Source organism: Apteryx mantelli, chromosome 10 (assembly GCF_036417845.1).
Source record: "Apteryx mantelli isolate bAptMan1 chromosome 10, bAptMan1.hap1, whole genome shotgun sequence".
Classification (NCBI taxonomy): domain Eukaryota; kingdom Metazoa; phylum Chordata; class Aves; order Apterygiformes; family Apterygidae; genus Apteryx; species Apteryx mantelli.
In genome coordinates, this window is record NC_089987.1 from 15,383,091 (window position 1) to 15,403,991 (window position 20,901).

Sequence of the window (20,901 nt, forward strand, 5' to 3'; positions counted from 1 at the left end):
AGTCCAACACATAACCCATGATGGAAGACCAAAAATAAGGCAAGGCTTGCCAGCCACATATTGCATATTCAAATCAAATAATTTTCTCTAAATACATGGGCCAGGAAGGGGCTTTGTGAGTTCAGTGCACAGCCAGAACAGGTTGTTATATGTAATTCTGTACAGAAAACTAATTTGTATCATTTTCAGGTGATAGTACACATGAAAATCCTATCACTGTTAGAAGGCTCTACTGCAATCTCTCACACTTAAATATAACTTAGAAAAGCTATAAATTTGCTCTTGCCTAGCTCATCTATTCTTCTTGTAATGTTGGCCTTTACTTTCAGGTAATCTTTCTTAATTAAATCAATCATTCTTTTTCTACCTGTCAGTTCCTTAACTTTTGCCCCTATTTTGTTTTCCTTTTTAAAGAGCTGTGATTGCTAATCAACATTCTTCAACTGTTTCCCCTCTGTTCTCATGATGTATTCAGTTCCTCACAGAAAAAACAGCTGTCTCTTTAGACTTCAGAGATTAAGAAACTTTTAAGTATTCATGGGTGGTTATTTAGCACTTCTGCTGTTTACCATGCAGAACCTCAGCATGACAGGCTCTGTAAAAGATCTGTACATGTAAAAGTGGGGTCATAACATAATGAGCATTTAGTCAGAAAATAAGCAAGCAGTGAATAAACAAACTAAAAAGGATTGAAAATCTTGAGGTTTCTTTTGTTGTTGGATTTCTCAAATGTCCTCAAATCTTTTTGCCTTCTTGGCCCATCCCTCCCTCTCTCAGGTGTATCAGACAACTTGCTCTAATACTGACAATTCAAAATGACTTTCTTTCACCTTATCTACCTCACATGTGTAGTTTCCAGGCAAGTCAATCTCTCACTTGTAGCTAGCAGAAAAAAGAAAAAAAAAAACACTGTAATTTAAAAATGTGTCATAGTCTGCAGGACTTCTGGAAAGCATTTAAGATCTACTGGCAGTATTGTGTAAAAAATGCATTAAGCTTTACTAGAACATTCTAGCTGTGCTGAGGTTATGCACTGTTTGGTAATAGCTATTTAATAGATACCAAAAAAGAAGAATTCTTTTTCATCTAGTTCAGCATGAACAGTACATTGTGAATGATCTCTTTTTAGGGAATCAAAAAACCTTTTACTGAAGTAATTAAAGCCAACATTGGAGATGCACATGCAATGGGACAGAGGCCCATCACCTTCCTTCGTCAGGTAAGAATATTATAAAATATTATTTCTAGTTCTATGACATCTATAAGACACTGTGTTCAGAGACACTGACTTGCTGCAGTAGTTTGTGACTAATTTGTATTCCCCCAGCTTAGCTTTAATTAAAAGCCCTTGCTTTTTTTGATTAGATTACCAAGAAAACCTTATAATCTCAGTTTGATTTGTATATTAATATGAATGGTTCCTTAGATGAACTTAGACTTAAAATAATTCTTTCATAAAGAATGATGAGTTTTGATTTCTGAGCTGAACTCCTATGACTTGCTTGCTGCATCTCCTCTCTAGCTGTAGTAATTCTCCTTCAGAGAATTACTCCTTGCTCTTCAGATCATTCCCCATCCATCCTTCCTCCTGGCACTTCTCCTATATTATCAGCCAGCACATTCATTGTCAATAATGCAGACTTCAAAAAAGAAAGCAGTTGTGTTTAAGGAAAAAAGCAAATCCCTTTCTTAGTTTGACAGCATCCTTTAAGGTCTGCATGCAGGTGGGTGCAGCTAGTTGTACTGCTACTAGCTTCATGCATTTCACATCTGGGAAAGCTAATTTGTAGATTAACTTCTAAGAAGGAAGACAGCAACAGAATCCACCTTTTGATGTGTTATTCCTAAGCAACAAGCAAGGTTTAAAACTAATATTGCATTAGTTACTGAGCATTCCTTACACACACATGTAAAATCCTGAATATAAGAGAGTTTCAAGCCAACCTGAAGCCATATCAAACTGGGGGTTATACAAATTCAGATGATGAGATTAGAAAATTGAGCCATACAGCAAGCTTTGTTAGCAAACTGGAAAGACCAGAGCTTCTTACAAATTAATTCAGACCCAATGTTCAGATCCAATGTGCACACAGATTAATTCTTTAGTCACCTTCCCACAAGATGACAACTGCCTATCTACATTGCACTATGCAAACATAAAAATGAGACAGAGGTTAGAGCAAATTAAAGCTGATTTCAAGCAAGATTGCTAGATTCTTTTCTTTGTGTCTCATATTGCTTCATAAACTTATTTCTGCTAGGTTATGTTTCTCCTTTTGCTATGTTCTGTATCACCACTTTTTTTTTAATTAAATATTTCCCACCACATAAAATTGGTAAGAACAAGCAGTTATTTTGGGGAAGGATTATTAGAACATGCAACTAGGGCTTCAAAATATGATCGTATTTCTCAGTTCTGCTCCATACTTTAATTCTTGATCTCTTGTCAAGAAAGTGGGCTAACAATACAGAAAGAATGGAGGGCAGAGCTGTTTAGACAGTTCCTCTTCTGAATAATTAACTGTGTTTTACTGTGTTTGCACTATGCATAGCTCACTTGGACTCCAGTCTTTACCATCTGTAGTACAAATAGTTAATAGTTCTATAACTGCTTTTATCAGCAGAACTTGGAACCTGGTAAGATTTCTTCACTTCTGTAAGCACTACCCTTAAAAAAAGAAAAGAAAAAAGAAAAGAAAACCAACCCCCCTGCAAACTGTTCATCAATAATCTTTGTTTTGAATTAGCTTTTGAATCATGATCTTCATTTCCAAGGAAAGTTAACATTAATAATACCAGCTTAAAACAACCATTGAGCAGTGGCCAATTTACATAGTTTTCTTGGCAATCTAGGTAGTGGCACTGTGTACATACCCAAACCTGCTGGACAGCCCAAGTTTTCCAGAAGATGCCAAAAAGCGAGCGAGACGGATCTTGCAGGGCTGTGGAGGAAACAGCTTAGGTAAGCATCTGTTTCAGTTAATCCTATTTGTAATAGAATCAACTAAAATAGCTTTAGTATGTGCAGCGGTGAAATTTCCTAATGGTGTTTTACATGGTTACAAGTTAAATGGGAGCTGGCCTATGGCAAAATGATAGGGGGAGATTCACAGTGTGGCCTACTGATAAGAGGTGACTAATAGTACAAATTTTTGATGAGCCTTGGAATGTAAGAGGACAAGATGAAGATCGTACAGTTATGGAGCCCTCACCACAACAGTATCTAGGCATAACCATAAACAGAACGCTGAGCTTTTTTGTATTAGATAAGTGGCACAGAGTACTACATTTCCATAAATAAGCCTATTCTTTGTTATTGTTCTTATGACATCTGTTAATCCAGGACTCCGACAGATATGTCTCCTGCTAAATCAGGTGGGACTGTTCGCTATTTTATCATCTCTAGATGTTCCCTCCCTCTTTGCCAAGGAGTCTACTGTCTCTATAACCATGGTAACAACCAACAATGTATGTCCATCTCAGCTGATCCAGTTCATAGTCCTCCATCATAATTTTAAATCATCAATCAAAATATGTTTACCAGGCTATGAACTGGGGTATCTGAAACTCAGTTAGACATGTTGTTTTGTTGCCCCAGGTATGAAGGTGATAATGCCCTGCGAAGAGAAAAGCAAACAGCTGAAAGGTGGTACCTTTTTACTTTAGTCCAGATATAGTTTTAACTGAAGATGTCAAAGCCCTGTTTCTCCAAGGCAAAATAACCCTTGGAAGAACTCGGTTCTTCAACCACTGTTTCTCCAGCAGTGTATGCACACACATGCACATAAATAAATACAGGCTTTGCATACTCAATAGAGAGGAAATATAAAAGTTGTCTCCTCTCTTCTTTATCCTTGATCATCCAGCAACTGGACTGCTCACTTGTATCTGAAAAATGCTGTTAGAATTTCTACTTTAAAGAGAGTGTTGCAGCCACAGGGTATGGCAAAGAATCTGGCACACTTAATTACCCTCTTTCAGGTACAAAAAGAGGCTAACAGTGACATTTCAGAGGACATATTAGAATAACTGACATATCTCTTAATCTTTGTGATTGCAGTGCCTATTTGCATTGGCATATTTTGAGAGTAGGTGCTGTGAAACTTAATTAAAAAAAAAACCCTAAATAGTAGTTACATTAGCAGTCTTTCAGCCTTGGAATATTCCTAGCAACACAGGCTAATACAGAATATGTATTGTCTTTGCCTTTTTTTGCATTGATTTTGTTTCTACAGGTAGAACATAAAAATACAGTTACCAAAACAGAGAAGTTGCTCTAGCTCTTTGAAATCCTTTTCTAGTTTACTTTGCAGGATATCTGTAGGATTTTAAGAAAGATCTGTCTGCCAGACAAAAGGTTGCTAGAGAATGGGATGTTAAACTCCTCTTGGAGGGCCATTTGGCAGCAACTGTCCTCATTTATAGATGCTAAAAGCTATTAAAAGATAAATACCTGAAGATCTCTAAAGGTGCATTTATAACATATATGCGATGCTGTGAAAAATATTGCAGACTGTGGACAAATCTGATTTGTCTGTACAGCACATATATATGAAAAAAAGGCTGGGAAATCTGTAGTTTGGTTTTGCAATCTACAGGACATTTCAGTCCCTGTTATATACTTCTGGAACAATTAATCAACACAGAACTTGTTGGCATGTAAGAGTTACTGGGGATACACTTGTATTTTGCCTCAATCTTTCTTTGTAGTGCTTTTCCAATTCATATTACTTGCAGGGACACGATGAGCATTCTCAAAATGCTGATCTTGGTCCCATGCTTCTGGAATGAAATGAAAGGAATTCAGCCTTGGACGATATTTCAGAAAAATGTTGATCCTGTACAAAATCCCCTTTTCAGTAGAAGACCACACATTTCAAGTAATTTGCATTAGCTCAGTAGGCATGGAGAAAGCAGGCCTGAAGCAGTCTTAATATTCAAGCAAGATTATCATTCTGAATACATCCTTTTAATTTCAGTGGATAAATAGAAGTTCTGTAAGTCAGTGACTGGAGTCTAAATGATTTTTTTCCTGATATAATATGTACCAAAGAGCAACTGCCCCTCTAAATTCCCGAGAACTACAAACACTGAAGACCTTTTTCATCTGTTCCACTGGTTTACGCCTTCTCTCCACCCCTCATGTCTTCAGTATCACTAATCAGCCACTGCTCTTGGCCTCAGCTGCAGATCAGCCTCTGTATAGCACTCCATCAGATACATTTGAGGTGGGGGGATGTACAGCTGAATGGAAGTTATTTCTATCACCTTATTGATATTTTGACAACTAATTTATTGCTGTTCTCTGCATGGTCAAGAAGGGGAAATTGGCTTTCTTGGGAAAGCAGAGGTCAAAAAATGATCCCTCCATGTAGCCTTAAGTGCTGTGCCGTGTTCTAATAAAACCTTGTTTCCCCCAAATTTGGCAATCCAGCATAGAAGTGGCTTAATTACATATGTTCAACCTATTTGAAATGTTGCATCCACATCTATACTGGCCTGTGTAAGTATATTCATTGTGTTGTAAATATGAATGACTTGACCACTGGGTATAAACTAGGATAACCTTGCTTCCCAATAAACATTCTTTTGGCAAAGCCCTACTTGTAGTATCTTGCTATTCACTTGCCACATACGAATGCTCAGACATGTCCTCAGCTTCTGCTGTGTTCAAATACTCTGGGGTTCTTTTGCCATCACTTGTTTTGCCTGTGGGGTAGCTGTCATATCTTTCCAGGCAGCTGAGAAATTTGTAGCTCTTATATATAAAAACAATCTGTGCACATGCAGCCTTTTTGGATTAGGTTTAAATTTGTATTCATTTGCATTCTACACTGCAAACTGATGGGTTCTACTGAAAATTATCAAATGAGTACAAATAAGTGTAAAAGACCTGAAAATTGAATTCAGATCTTCCCTATATCCCCACTGAGTCATAAATCCTTTTAAATGTGGGTCAGGGTTTTTTTGAGGTGGTGGGAGAGATTAGTGATAAACCTGAATAAGAGCCCAGGCAAACTGTGTGATTACAACACTTCTTTTTCCCTTTCCCGCCCTCACCACTGCAACTGGAAGAAAATGTTTAGGGTTGCCAGGAACTGAACAGTAGTATCTGTGACTTCACTCTCTTGATCCTGTGCTTTACAGCAGACACAGATAATGCGGTTTCTGAAAGTCCTGCTGACACACTGTCTACACTAGAAGTTTTACCTTTCATAGCATCTTTGCTTACTGTATTTCTGAGGAAGAAGCTTGCTGCTTGGTGGGGAAGTCAAGAAAGGGTAAAAATCTCTCTATCGGCAAAGAGGAAGATACTTCCATACTAAAGTCATTACAAGACCTATGGTTTGAAACTTTGTATTTAGACTAGGTCTATCAGAATTTTTCTAGTCCTCAAAGGAGCACAATACAAAATGACAGCTTAATTTTGTTCTCCTAGTCTAACAGTAGCTTCTTAGCACTAGTCCAAGATCCATGTATAGACCCAATATACCTTTTACTCCTGTGGAGGTAAATTTTTAGGACATCAGGAAACTTTGTGCATGCAACTGTGCATTACTTACAAAGGTTCTTTGTCTTTATAAATTATGCTGCTGCAGAAATAGAGCGGATCTGTTATCAGGCTGACCACTAGCATATAACTGAGTCCTGAGAGTTAAGTCAGGTACAGTTATTCCACTCCACCCAGCAAGCAAAGAAGATCCTGCAGCTTTGCAACAGTGTTCTAAACTCAATGTACACTTGTCACTTCATTGTCCATCAGTCTTGGGCTTTGTAGCCTGAATTCATTCCTCACCTTGTCTCAGGCTTATTTTTACTCTTTATTTTTTGCACATGCTCAGCAATGGTGCACACAGGCATCTAACATCTTACTTTATTTAAGATTGCTAGTTGTGCTCTGTAAACTTCACATGAGACTTGTATATTGGGGTTACACTAGATGTTTCTGCTACAAGTAACTGAAAAGCGGTTGTGGCAAATGCTGTGGGGGAGAAGGAAGCAGTTTAAGTTTTTTTGTTTCTCAGACTGTGGGAGGAAATGGTGTTATATGCTTTTTATACTGCAGATAGAAATCTTATTTTTGTCATGGATTTTTAAAAAGTTATTTTCCTTCCTATTACACATGCTACCTCTGTTCTTTGTTCCCATTACTTAAACAGTTTACTTTTAAAGTAGGTTGCCCTTCTCAGGTAGACTCCAATGTAAACAGAGTGACTGGAAGATAGTCAAAATGGGATTGCTGTCCCATTTTGCAAAGCAGCCTTTAAATCCTTTTTACCAATCCAGTAACTTACTTTTGTATTTCAGTGATACTTACTATATTTGCCTAATCGCAAATGAATTATTTTTGCAGTTCTGTGAACAAACCACTTCCTTTTCCTACACCTTGAAAAAACCCCACCAACCCTGGGGATCCAAAGCTCTCATATATACAAACTTCATACACTACTAGCTCAGGGATTTTGCTAGCAAACAGCAAATCTTATGTGCATTGTACTCAATTATCTCATGTTCTGTATTTCACAGGATCTTACAGTGCCAGTCAAGGCATAAATTGCATCCGTGAAGATGTTGCTTCATATATTGAAAGAAGAGATGGAGGAGTTCCTGCAGATCCAGATAACATATATCTTACCACTGGGGCAAGTGATGGTATTGCTGTAAGTGTTGAAATTAAACCTGTCTCTCCTTGGTATAAACCGTAATACATTAGTTACCTAGAAAATACAGATCTCTTTTGTATCTCTGGCCTCATGAACTCCTGTGAGCTTGATCTAACAGATACTGAAGTCACATAAAGTGGATGTCCAATTATGTGGATGTCCAATTATGTGGATGTAAGACACCAGCTCAGAAATAGGCCTGTAGACACAAAGTATCTTTACATACACTAACTAGTATCTTTTGTATAGGTTGTGCAAACTACATAGGTACCTAAATATAAATTTAGGAGACTCAGACCATTCAGACTATGTCCTCAGCAGTTAAGATGCATAAGCACTGAAGCCTTGAGGGTATGAATCACTGGGAGATAGGAGAAGAGGGAACGACTTCGGAGGTGAGAAGTTACAGGAATTCTTCTAGTGAGCTGCCTGCTAATGCAGATTAATGCTGGTGAAAATCCCAAAGACTGATTTCAGTAGCCAGCTCATTTGGGAAAAACATAAATGTTTTGGCTTAAACCAAGGTTCAAAGATGGCCCTCAGTTAAGAGAGGAACAACTGTCTCTTAGATTTCTCCTTTGCACAGATGTATTTCCTGACATTGCAACAACTAGTAAGTTCTTTGCTTTTATTAAGGCAGCCTTTTATAGCTTGTTTGTAAAACATTTTAAAAATGACATCTAGTGGCAGGGTTCAGAATGACAATGTTCTGACATGAACAGCTCCGATCTCTTTAGTGAATTGGATTTCCAGAGTTTGTAATGCCAAGGGTTACACTGGCAGCTTGTCAGGAATGGCAGCATAGCATATCAAATCTGTCCCATGCTTACTTGATTTTGCCAGTGATGAAAAGCCAGCAATATATTGAATCTCATTATTTGGCATTTCCAAGGACAGAACAACTATTTATTCAAAACTTGGGGAGGGACGGTGTTAAAGACTTTTTAAATTTGCATTTAACCCTGATTACACTTTTTGGATGCTAGGTATTTTTAAACTCACGGTGGATATAAAACGATGATGCTTATAGATCATTTGCTTAGCAGCTCAGTTAGTATGTGATGAGAGGTCCACAAAGGCAAATTCTGTTCTAGAACCTGTGAGAAACTTAAAGCATATTGCTGTTACATCTGAAGTGCTATTTTTCTTTTTACACTATCAATTGGATGTTGATAAGGATGCCTGCTTAATCGCATCTGCCCTTCAGAATTCTCCCTTGATCATAAAGGCAAAAAATCTCTCCACTTACTGCACCAAATCCACTCTTTTATCTAATTCACATTAAAAAACCCTACACATGGACACAAACACACACAGAAACACCCTTTGGGCAGAGGTAAATCCTCTGGGCTGACCTCACCATAAGAATTACATTTCTGTCTGTATCTTCTGGGCAGAAGCTATATATGATACATTAGATATCCATTCTAAGATATACAGACTTGTGGTCTCTTGTCTTACTCGAAGATGAAACCATAATGCCAGTCTCTAGCTTTGTTCCCACCTGGCCACTTCTGCTCCTAATCTGAAACAGGTCTCTGTTCCAGCGGAGAACCTCCATGTGCCCCAGCTCTTATTTCTGGTTTCGTTATTGGCCTCTTGTGCTTAGCGGGATAAAAGGAGCGGAAGGTAATGAGCAACAGCCAGCTGAGGTTTCTTTGCTTACAAAGTAGAAAATCATGATCTTAATATTCCTGTTTCCAACCTTCCTTCTAGTCTTGTGCTCATAATTTCTTCCTAAATGCAGCAGTTGATCAGATGTGATCTTTAGAAGCTGTGACATGCAAAGGAATTCCACTAAACTGAGTTAGACAATTCTCAATAAGCTAGTAGCTTCACTTGAAATAAATAGATATCCTTTGATATAGGAAAATGACTGTATGCTTCCAGAATAGAAATCTACTTTAACTTGATTTTTTTTTAGGAGTGAAGATCAATAACTTTTTCTTGAGTACACTCTTAATTCTGGTGTGTGATTTTTTTTTTTAATTTTAATTCCTACTTTTTCCCCAGACAATTTTAAAGATCCTGGTCTCAGGAGGTGGGAAATCCCGAACAGGAGTGATGATCCCTATACCACAATATCCCTTATACTCAGCAGCCATATCTGAACTAGATGCTATCCAGGTGAACTACTACTTGGATGAAGAAAATTGCTGGGCACTAGATGTGAATGAACTTCGCCGTTCCTTGAATGAAGCTAAGGCATACTGCAATCCAAAAGTCCTCTGCATAATCAACCCAGGAAATCCCACAGGTCTGCAGCAGTTTTGTTAAACAGATATTTTTAAGCTACCCCTCCCCCCCCGCCTTCTTCATTCATTTGACATTGCTGGCAAATCCTAAATATATGTCAAATATGTAAAGCTGAATTCTAGAGATCAGTGCTTTAAGTGGTGCAGTATGCCATACCATTAAAAACTTATCTTCAGCATCATGAAACTACAGGGATCTGGGGAGAGAGGAGGGAGCAGGTTTACTTTGTTTGTGGGACCACAACTGGAGCCACTGCTTCCATTGAGCTTTTGCAGACTTGTGGAGTGTGGTGACCTTCGGTCTTTATCAGAGATCGTGTCTCTGACATGACCTGCAGCCTCTTGCCTCTGGGAAGCAATGACTACAGATACGCTCTGAACTCGCCGGCAACTACTCTCTCTCTTAGATGATGTTTCTTTCTGAGCAGTGGAGGTTGCTTAGTGACAAGCTAGCTCCTGCTGTCCCAAATTAGTTCAAGCACTAGGGTCACTGCTACTCTTGCACAAACTGGACTCTGCGAGGCAATATTTTGTCTTCCCACACTCAGTGGGAAGATTCCTGCCTAGCACAGAAGCAATATTCCTGCAGAAGCCCTAGGGCTCCCACAGGATTAAGTAGAACCTTAAGTTTTAAATGGTGATTTCAATGGTGTGACAAATATGGAAGGATCAGGACTCCTTTCAGTCCCCTTTAACATGCTAACAGGAAACACTTGCAGATGAGATCCACTGCTTCGACCTACTTGAGACTATGAGAACAAGTCAATTGTCAGTATATCGTTGCACTCGTCACTATAGTATTTATTAGCATTATTTTACATTGATATTAATGGCTTGGGGACAGAAGAGAAGTTAACAAAAAAACTTTAAATGAAAGTGAGGCTAAACAGCCGTAAGTGATCTCTTTGCTGCTTGTCAACTGAACTGTAGTGAACACCTATATGTATATATTCATAGCTCATTGCACTTGTGAAGAAAGGTGGCTTAGCCAATACGTCTTACTTAGCAACTGCAATGAGTTAGGAAGGCACAATGTCAGTTAGTGCAGCTTGGCTCAAACAGGAACACAGTAACTCAACTCCTTGCAAGTATTCATCCATCTTCTGAGTAAACTACATTGTGAAATAACTTGCTTTTGTTTGTTTAATCATCATGCGTGTAAGGATTTCAAATGATCAGTTAAATACACAGACTACTCTTAATGAGCTAATGAATAATTAAGGTATCTCACACCCACTTTGCTTGAGTTACTAAGTTACCTTGATCCGTAATTCCTGCAAGAATGCTCCTTACTTTCACACTGTAGTGAACTGAATTCTAAAATTCAGTGGCTCTTTTCTGAGAAAGAGGGGTATCTTATTGAACAGCTAATAGTCTAACTCAGTCTGGGCTAAGAAGATTTGTATATATTCTCTACTAACTTTGTTCCTCTTGCTTTAAAAAACAAACTATAGGACAGGTGCAAAGCAGAAAGTGCATTGAAGATGTGATACATTTTGCTTGGGAAGAGAAACTTTTTCTTCTGGCTGATGAGGTAATGGAATAGTCTCTTCTCTCAAAAGCACAGCTAAGAGTAAGTGTACGAGGTGTAATCTTTTTCCATGTGTGGCAGTGGTATTTTTTAAGTACAGGGAACAGATTCTCTGTTATCATATTAAGACACAAACAAAAATGCAAGGAGGATTAGTATGAGAGGAGGTTTGATCTGGATTTGAACTGGAGAGAAAGTATTGTTTCTTCAGCGGGGGCACAAAAAGGAAACTTGGCTGGAACTGACCTAAAAGCTTACATGATATTCAGACTACTTAAAATGAAAGAAACTGAAGGAAAATCAATTAAAAAATATAAGTAAAGGTTGAATTATATAAAGAAGTTCACTGTTCTTCCAAAGGCCAAACTATTAAGTAAACCACATGAGATAAAACGTGTCATTATAATAACTATTACTTAAAAAAGAACCTTCTGTCTTCTAAATGCTTTAAGTGTTAATACTGTTTCTTCAGTGATCTGACTCTCTAAAAGGCCATCTTTTATCCCCAGCTGGGGGAACAGAGTACATTAATGCCTTCTGACTGTTCAGGTTTACCAGGACAATGTGTACTCTGAAGGATGCCAGTTTCATTCTTTCAAAAAGATTCTGTATGAGATGGGGCCCGAGTACTACAGCAATGTTGAGCTAGCCTCTTTTCACTCCACCTCCAAGGGATACATGGGAGAGTAAGTCTGTTGTTTTCTTTTTTAATTTCACCTTCCTCATTAATCCGGTTGGATAGCCTTCTCATGTTACTGACCTGAAGGTAATCCAGGGTCCTCTATTAATTTGAACTAAAAACTATTGAGAAAAAGAAAAAAAAAAAAATTTAAAGCACAGAGTAGTTTTCAGTTGTTTTCAAATCACTGAATAGTGCAACGTTACAAGTCTATTTCAAACACCTAATGCCTCAGTCCCATGAAGCTGCAATCTTACAGGTCTAAACTAGACCTGTGATAAGGCCTCCTTTAGTCAAGTGAACAGTCCAAGAATCACTGAGAAATTTAATGTTACGAATGTTTGGGCTTGATTGTTTTTTAGGGGGGAAGAAATGGAAGGAAAAGAGTTTTCTGATTAAATGAACTCTGCTACAGCCAGATGCTCTTGTTCTGAAGAGCAAACAATCCAAGTTAATGATTAACTTAGACGTCTAACAGGGAGGCTGCATGTGCACTATTTTCTTCATATGGGATATTAGGATTTAATGGCACAGTATTTAGTTCTATCTGAAAACAACCTATATGTTAAATATTGCAAGATATCATTAATTGTCTTTCCACTTTTGCAGTTGTTTTCATTGCTTTTCCAATATTTTTATACTCCAGGTTAACTGATGTTTTCTGCTCACTCTAATCATAGATGCGGCTACAGAGGAGGTTATATGGAGGTCATTAACTTGCATCCAGAAATTAAAGGACAGCTTGTTAAGCTTCTTTCTGTTCGTCTTTGTCCTCCAGTCTCAGGACAAGCAGCAATGGATATTGTAGTGAATCCTCCAGTACCTGGAGAAGAATCTTATTCACAGTTCATAAAGGTCGGCTATAGCACGCTTGTTCTTTCGAGCATTTCCTAAACCTATGCTAAATATTGTGAACTCAAAATGTGCAGAGGCCTGACTTTTTTCTTTTCTTCTTGGAGAATCCTGTAGTAACACTAGTTTGCAGAACTATGAAGTGTATTTTAAATTAACTCAATATGACTACCTTTAAAAATATTTCTTATTCCTTTTATGGTTTGTTTAGGAGCCAAAAAAGCTAAGAGAGCATTATCAAATCAGCTTTCTTGCTGCTAAGTTTAGCTTTTTTTTAGTGTTTAACATGAAAATAGATAAGATTTGCTTTGACTAAAATCTAAGTAGGAATGTAAGTTCAAATGCAGTTAAAAAGTCAGCTTTGTTCCTAGGTATCTAATGCCTTTATATACTGAACAACATGGTATTTTGGATTAAAGTATACATATAGTTTCTCACTTGTAAAAATGGAACTGAATCTGCTTAGGAAATTACAGTACTGAGTTGGACCAAAGGTTCCATTAGCCTGCTCTCTAAAAAGATCCAAGATTGGATGCTCCAAAGAAGGAAGAATGTAAGAACAGGGCATGCAGATAGAGAGACCTCTCCAGGTTACTGTCCGTCTGTAGCACTTGTAGTTTCAGATTTCCTAAATACCCTGCCATTGTAGGCAAAAATACAGGAAACAGGGCATGATTCTTCCCAGTTTCTAGCTAATAGGACTTTTGAGGCAAAGGTTGTGCTAGTAACCTTAAAAATGCCTCATCTACTACCTTTTTATAGGTAGCTTTCATAGAAAAAACCAAAGACTGAATGTATATAGAACCCATGAAATGTTGTCTGATGTCTCCCTCCCTCCTCCCAGCTGCAAATCAAGCAGACAGGGCAACTCATTTGCTAGTAAACTGTGCTTACCTTACCTCTCAAAAGTTAGTATTTAAGATGTAGGACACCTCACTTGGAGAGTGTGTATCTGCTGTAGTATGAATTATGTTAACTTGTACTGTAAGAGGTCCCTTTTTGCATTGCTGTCTGTAAGAGTAAGACTGGATTAGGTAAAACATCATTTGTTCTAAAAGCTCAGCAGAGCTCTAAACGTGCTTAGTTCCAGGTAGGCTTCTTGAGGCATCATAGTTTTCTCTGGCAATTTTATTGCCACTTCAAATATGTCAATCTCAGCATCTTCCTTTTTAACAGGAAAAGGAGTCTGTTCTGAACAATCTTGCCAAAAAGGCCAAACTAACAGAAGACATGTTTAACAAGGTACCAGGAGTTCACTGCAATCCCCTTCAGGGAGCTATGTATGCTTTCCCACGAATCTTTATCCCTTCCAAAGCCATTGAGGAAGCAAAGGTCAGTCGGTCATTTTTTTCCCCATTTCATTTTAATCTTCACACACTTGCACCTGCCACTTTTAATGATGAATTTTTATTACAGAGAGAGTAAGCTCATGTAGTTACAAAAGCAGTACTTCATTCACTATGTATGAGCTTAAATATTACACGACCTTTACTTAAAAGGAGGGAAGCAAAAAATAACATTTCAACACATCAGTGAGGCTTCTAGGTTGAGAACATTAATCAAGGAGGTTAGTGGTCGTAAGTTTGAGTCATAGGATGGACAGGTAGCTGGACCTGTGCAAATTCCAATTTGTTGCCCCTGCCCAGGTTCGGTAAGGCAAGATGTATGATTGGGATTCGAAATGGCTGCGCATGACCGCCCCTGCAAGAGAAGCACATTCAGCAAGCAAGTGAGAGATGGAGGGAGGTTTCCTTACAGATTTTAGTTCTGTACAATACCTTTTTCATATCTGGGTCAATAAAGTATATCACGAAATGACAAGTCTTTCAGGTCCTAACTGGAGCTCTATTACCTAATGCATAACATGCATTTTTTTTAAAGGGAACTGTATCTGCATAGCAGAGGATTAAAATAAGGCTTTCTTTTTTTCCAGCTGATGATGTGATTAGGCATGTAACCTGCATGTATTGAAGAACTTCCATAGTTATTAATCAGGGGACTTTCTAGTCAGCAAGATGCTTCAGGGGAAAAATAATAACAGCCAACAGAACTGGAACACATCTCTCTTGAATTAATTTCAAATTGTCAAATGTCAGTGGCTTAGATTGTTGAATGTAAAATTCTGAGACTTTTGGCTACAAGTCAGTCAAGGAGAAAAATGAAAATATCTAAAAGCTTTGTTTTGAAGTGAATGTTTTGTGTAGGTTCTTCATCCCCATGAACTAGTGCTATTTAATTTGTAGCATGAAGTCTACCATTAGGAATTATTCTTCATTTATTTAGTGAAAAAATAAGAAACTAGAAATGCAAGAGGAGAGTTCAAGAAGAAAAGCAACCATGAAATTGTATATATTTGGAGTATTTCAACTTCATTAATTCCAAAGTTGACATCCATTCCTTAGGCTCATAAAATGGCACCTGACATGTTCTATTGCATGAAACTTCTAGAAGAGACTGGAATATGTGTTGTACCTGGAAGTGGATTTGGCCAAAGGGAAGGAAGCTACCATTTCAGGTACAGTTTCTATTTGCTAAAATCAATTGAACTGTAATAAGCTAAGTATCATCCTAGTACTTTCTCGTCTGATTAAATATAAGATTTTTTACTTAAATTTACATTGTCTCACTTTCTACTGGACATTTTCTGTGGGTCTGAAAACTAGGTAGATGATTTGTTCTGCTCGATGAGCTATTCAGGTTCTTATGTCTTCCCAGCTTGCCAACATAGTTTTCTTCTAGTTTTATACACCGACGTTTGAAATGCCTTCTCCACAAATACAAACAATAGCTTATATTCTAATCTTTAAAGTTGACTGAGGCCTCAAAAAATTTGCCCTGCTTTCTCCAGAGGGGTGAGGGGGTAGGGACGAAACCTTCTAATACCCAAACTGTGAACATAAACTCAATTGCTCTAGCTTCCAATAAGCAGCACTATATTCCAGCTGAGCCACCGATAGCTGGAATTTATCATGGAATTCAGTCTTATTGGTCTGAACCAACAGACTGGAAGTTAGCTTTAGTTACGCTAGTTCTGCAACACAGATAGCTAGGTTAGGTGGCTGGGTGCATGCTGCTCCAGGAAAAAAATGTGCATCCATCTTCTCCTACTGAATGGGTGCAAGTCCAGAAATAAGATAATACTGTACCACTGTGAGAAAATGTTTTGTTTGCATCCTATCTTTAGCTCTTGCAAACAGTCTGATAACTCAACTTGATTTTCAGATTATACTGAAGAAGGAAAAAAGAGACTAAAAAATTGCAGTTTTGGATGTTGCATTGCTTTAATGCTTCTGAATCTAGTTTTCAATTCAATATGACATTTACATTTACTCATAACTGACAGCCCTTGAAGATCACAAAACTGAGTATCAATTGGCATGACTGCCCCAAAAATGGGAACAGACTTGCTGAGATTTCTTAATGATAATCTTTTTATCACTCAACAAAAATGAATTTTTGAATTCCTGTATATTAACCAATTGAAACCAAATGCTACAGTTTAGTAATATAGTTCAATTAGATCATAAATGCAGAAAAATAAGAGAATCACATCAAAACAGATATTAAACTTAACACATTACTAGCTGACCCCAACGTAAATCAACATCTGTGGAAAGATCTCACTTTAATTTGTTCGGAAGATAATGTGTTTTTTCTTTCTTCTTCTAAAAATTATTTTTCAGAATGACCATTCTTCCTCCAGTAGAAAAGCTGAAGATCTTATTGGAGAAAGTGAAAGACTTCCACATAAAGTTTCTTGAAAAATACGCATGAAAGCGCTGTGGCTTTTTCCTCCCATCCCCTTCCCTTGAAGGCGAATGCAGAAAATGAACAAAGATGCGCTGAAAATGTGCTGTTCATCTAATTTAACTAAATTCAAAATAGATAGAACCTATCTCAGATACTGCTACAACTTATTGGACAATTAAGTTTAATGTCTGATATAGAAGACGTTACACCTTTTTTCTTTTTAAGGGGAAGGGGAGAATGTGAAGAAAGCGGTGGAAGAGTCAGTAAATGATTTTGTGCCTTGATTGGAAGTTACATTCTTGAACTTCTGGCTCAATAGGTTGGGGAAGGAAGCTGCTTATGAAAATTACTACTGTTGTGCTCTTTTACAAAACAGAAATGCTTAGAGCAATTGTTTAGCTAGGAACATGTTTGCCAACTTAAGATTCTGCTAAACAAAAATTCAAAGGCCTACGTTCTAGGTATTGTTTGGTTTCCTTTTTTTTTTTTTTTGTTAGGTAGGTAGTGTTTTCCAAATCTGATAACACATGGAGGTACAGCATGCTTATTTAAAAAAAAAAATCTTTGGTAGATGTGTTTGGATATCTTTGAACTTCTATTAAAAAAAAAAGTCCTGCCATTGCAGCATAATCTGAGTGCAATACAGAGTTTTGATCAGAGAAGGAGTGAACGTAACGTCTTCTCAAACCCTATTTTTATGTAATTGAAAAATAATGAGGAACACTAGCTCTTCTTACTCCTATGCTATTCAACGCAGATTCTGCCAGCATAAGATGAGAGCAGTGAACACTTCTTCTCCTAACAACTCCATTTGGCAAATAATAAAGCCAGTGAGTCTCCTGTTTATTCACATCTTTTACATACATGGAACCTAATAAGCTACTAACCTCAAAGCAGATATGAGTATTGTCGATCCTTTCAAATAGGGTCATATAAAATACTATTTCAAAATCACCTTATCAATGGAGAGCATTTATTCAGAACCACATGATTAGAAGACTTGGCTGGCTTAAATCCAACTTGAATTGTTAAGGACTAACAAACATTATCAGAAGAAATGCTGGAGGTGGTGTCTAATGAAAAAAAAGATGTATTTAAAAGGAAAATGTCTTGCACCTAGCATAAAGATGACAATAATACACCTCACTTAAATTTTCCACAGTCATATTGCTGGCTGAATGGTCTGAGAACTCAACTAAACCAGTTTCCTATCTAAGAGCAGAGCTGTGTTACTCTGCTACCTGTGTTAGTTTCCCTGCATAGAGAAAGAAAGTTTCAGTCTCCCTAGAGCTCGAAGTTGGATACCTTCTGCTAGGACAGATAAAGGACTGAAGGAACATAGCTTCCAGTATTCAGCCATGAAAGCATTAATATTTGTCAGGCTTAGGTTCAGCATTTTACCAAGTTTCTTCATTAAGAGTATGTCATTTAATCTATTCGCTAATTTTAAATTATTATTTAGAAGTAAACTCATTAATGTCTACTAGCACTTTGTTAGGCTTCCTCTGTAGCTGGTTCAGCATGCTATGCTGATCCATGTTACTAAAGCCAAGGGCTAGAGAATCACCATATGAATAAAAGATATGCCAATTTATTAAGATAAGAGATGTTGCCAATAATTATCCTTACAACCGCAGCTACTAGCCTATGAAGTAGCATTGGCAGTAGCTGCGCTTCTCATAGTTCCTTACTGAAGTCTGTAAGGAAGAATTTAGCAGTACTCAATCATCTGCCAGTGGACAGAGGTTCATAAATGAAAATGGCTTGCTGGTAGACAAAGTTACTGTGGAGGCTTGGAGAAAAAAAATCTACCATTATCTTTGGAGGACAACAGACTGGGAACCCTTATGTTGCTACTAACCATCGATAAATACAACCTTTTATCTGCTAGCACTTTCCACTTGGCATCCTTAATATGCACTAATAAAACAAATCCAAAAGCAAAAATGTAGTAAGAAGTCAGAATATTGATGTAAAAATAAAACTAACAGCACTTTCCTATTCTAGGAACGTGTCCAAATCAGATCTGGCTTTGGACTTGTAATGCAATGTAGATTGAAGCTAAGATCTAACAATGGGAATTAGAATATTTTTTTATATTTTTGTAACTACAGCTTTTTCATGGGGTAGTATTTGTAATCTAATATGTCAATAGATTTTATATTTGCCTTGCATTTGCACCTGATACTCCTGGCAAAAATGTAAAGGTTTACAAATTTCTAATGATACTTCACAAGTGTCAAAGGCTTTTTGTTTTAAGTCAGGACAGCAATTCTTATACTTTTAAATCAAAATTTAATGGCATAAACTGAGTTTTTTCTAAACATTCTATTATGGTGCCTTTTATGTTTCTGACATCGTAAGGGATAACACTTTGTTTTTGATGCATCACATATGGAAGGGTGGTGATTTCTATTGTCCATCCACAATATTTGTATGTTCTGTGATAAGGTAAATGTGCATTTTTGTGGAACAATCCTATAAAGCTAAGAAAAGAGGCTTATTTTCAATGTCTGAAATATTTCATTAATAACAGACAATCCTTACTTTCTAATGCATGCTTCTAGGTTTGGTTTTCCTACAGGTGCTCCTTACTATGGTACTTTAGATGTATGAGACTTCCAAATAATAAAGCACATGTTAAAAAAAGTAATAGTTCTCCATTTCCTATGTCACTGAAACAACATTTCCTGGATTGCGCTATGAGACATTTAACTTCATGTTCAAACTAGTATTTACTTTAATCCATGTATCTGACTAACTCATACTTTCCAAATCATCTAATTTATGTATTGCTCCAATTTATGGACTCGAAATTTGTCACACCTGTTATCATAAAAGTATTTCTTACCAATGCAGTATCTACAGAGATTGCCACAGGTATGTTTTATGTTCATAATTAATCACATCTATTTCTGTAAGGAGTTGTAACCAGGAGTTAACCAAGCCACATTTATTTCTTCATAGAAAGGATCAATCAGTTGGTTAAGGCAGACCAACTGAAGGGTTTGGTGAGAGGTTTGTTTGGTACTGTTGGTTGTTTCTTTTTATAAAGACTTTTTACAAGGTTTTTATGAAATTAAACTTACTGAGCAACACAATCTGTCTTCTTGCAGTGGCACCTCAGAATTCCTTCAGCGGTGTGTGTTTGATAACTCCAAAGAAAACGAAGTTTAGGGAAAGGGAAGATACTCCTGCTTCCTTAAGCGTATATGCATATGCCAGCAGCACCAAAAAAAAACAAAGTTACCTTCTTGTATCAGGTATTTGAATATTTTCTGGACAAGAAACTTACACTGCTTGTCTTTTTTTTTTTTTTAAACAAACAAGAACATGCTCTGATATAAAAGAGCTATGTTACAAACTGTCAGTCAGGTTTTCTACAGCTTTGAGTGATGTAGCGTGCCCCATCTGGTTCAGTAGATACCAACATTGTATTAAACGCACAAGAAGCTACAGAAGAAAGCTTTTCACTTTGGAGGGCTTGCCACACGAGCTGCTTACACTGCACAAAAATCCCTAGTGTCCTAAAACTTATCCCGCTTCCTCTCTATGCTGGTCCTCACTCAACAAATACAGGTTAGATCACTGATACAAAACTTAACATACTGAAGCCTCTAGTGTAGATTTTTATTTGGATGCATATAAAATAAGTCTCTACAAGGAAATCCATTTTAAGGAGATGGCTGTGAATGTTTGTGTGTGTTAAATAGTATGTATATGTAGTCTTAATAATCTAGCGCTCTGCATTATTACGTTTTTATTAAATACCGTCTTTACCTGGCTATAATTTAGACCAATTGTACCAATTTGAGTCCGGCTGACCAGGTTATTTACTTTCGCTAGCTTTAAAGCGCTGAATATTCTGTTCACTGGAGACCTGTACAGTAGCTGGACGCCGCAGCAAGCCCTTAGGCGGGCTCTTCCCAGCGGAGCAGCACGTTTCCCGACACCCCGTTACTACTCACCCGCGCCACGGCAGCGGTCGCCACCGGCCTTATCGCAGGGCCTCGAGGTCAGCGGCAGCTGCTTCGAAGCCGTTAACACAAAAACAGGAGATTTTTTTTCTTTTTTCCTGTCAGGGAGAAGCGTGTTCTGCCAGGAAAGCGCAGGTGCAGCTGCTGCTGCTGCTGCGCCGCCGCCACCCCCCCCCCCCCGGGCGCCCCAGCC

At 37.7% G+C, this 20,901-nt stretch overlaps 1 protein-coding gene and 1 long non-coding RNA gene across 2 annotated transcripts in view; one reads left to right on the forward strand and one right to left on the reverse strand.

The window, feature by feature from the left end:
* The window catches only part of GPT2 (glutamic--pyruvic transaminase 2), a 32,067-nt gene extending 12,253 nt beyond the window's left edge, over nucleotides 1-19,814 (forward strand). The window contains exons 2-11 of the mRNA XM_013941090.2: nucleotides 1,130-1,219; nucleotides 2,854-2,962; nucleotides 7,528-7,661; nucleotides 9,678-9,921; nucleotides 11,374-11,453; nucleotides 12,000-12,136; nucleotides 12,810-12,984; nucleotides 14,158-14,313; nucleotides 15,384-15,496; nucleotides 16,665-19,814. Coding sequence (XP_013796544.1) covers nucleotides 1,130-1,219; nucleotides 2,854-2,962; nucleotides 7,528-7,661; nucleotides 9,678-9,921; nucleotides 11,374-11,453; nucleotides 12,000-12,136; nucleotides 12,810-12,984; nucleotides 14,158-14,313; nucleotides 15,384-15,496; nucleotides 16,665-16,755 — 1,329 coding nt within the window. The 3' untranslated portion in view covers nucleotides 16,756-19,814. The remainder of the gene's footprint in view (nucleotides 1-1,129; nucleotides 1,220-2,853; nucleotides 2,963-7,527; nucleotides 7,662-9,677; nucleotides 9,922-11,373; nucleotides 11,454-11,999; nucleotides 12,137-12,809; nucleotides 12,985-14,157; nucleotides 14,314-15,383; nucleotides 15,497-16,664) is intronic.
* Nucleotides 14,339-20,884, reverse strand: LOC106483216 (uncharacterized). Its single transcript, XR_001292332.2, has 3 exons — nucleotides 20,700-20,884; nucleotides 19,821-19,932; nucleotides 14,339-14,682 (listed from the first exon to the last, which is right to left on the reverse strand). It is a non-coding gene; the product is annotated as an uncharacterized lncRNA (long non-coding RNA).
* Nucleotides 20,885-20,901: the final 17 nt, after the last annotated feature.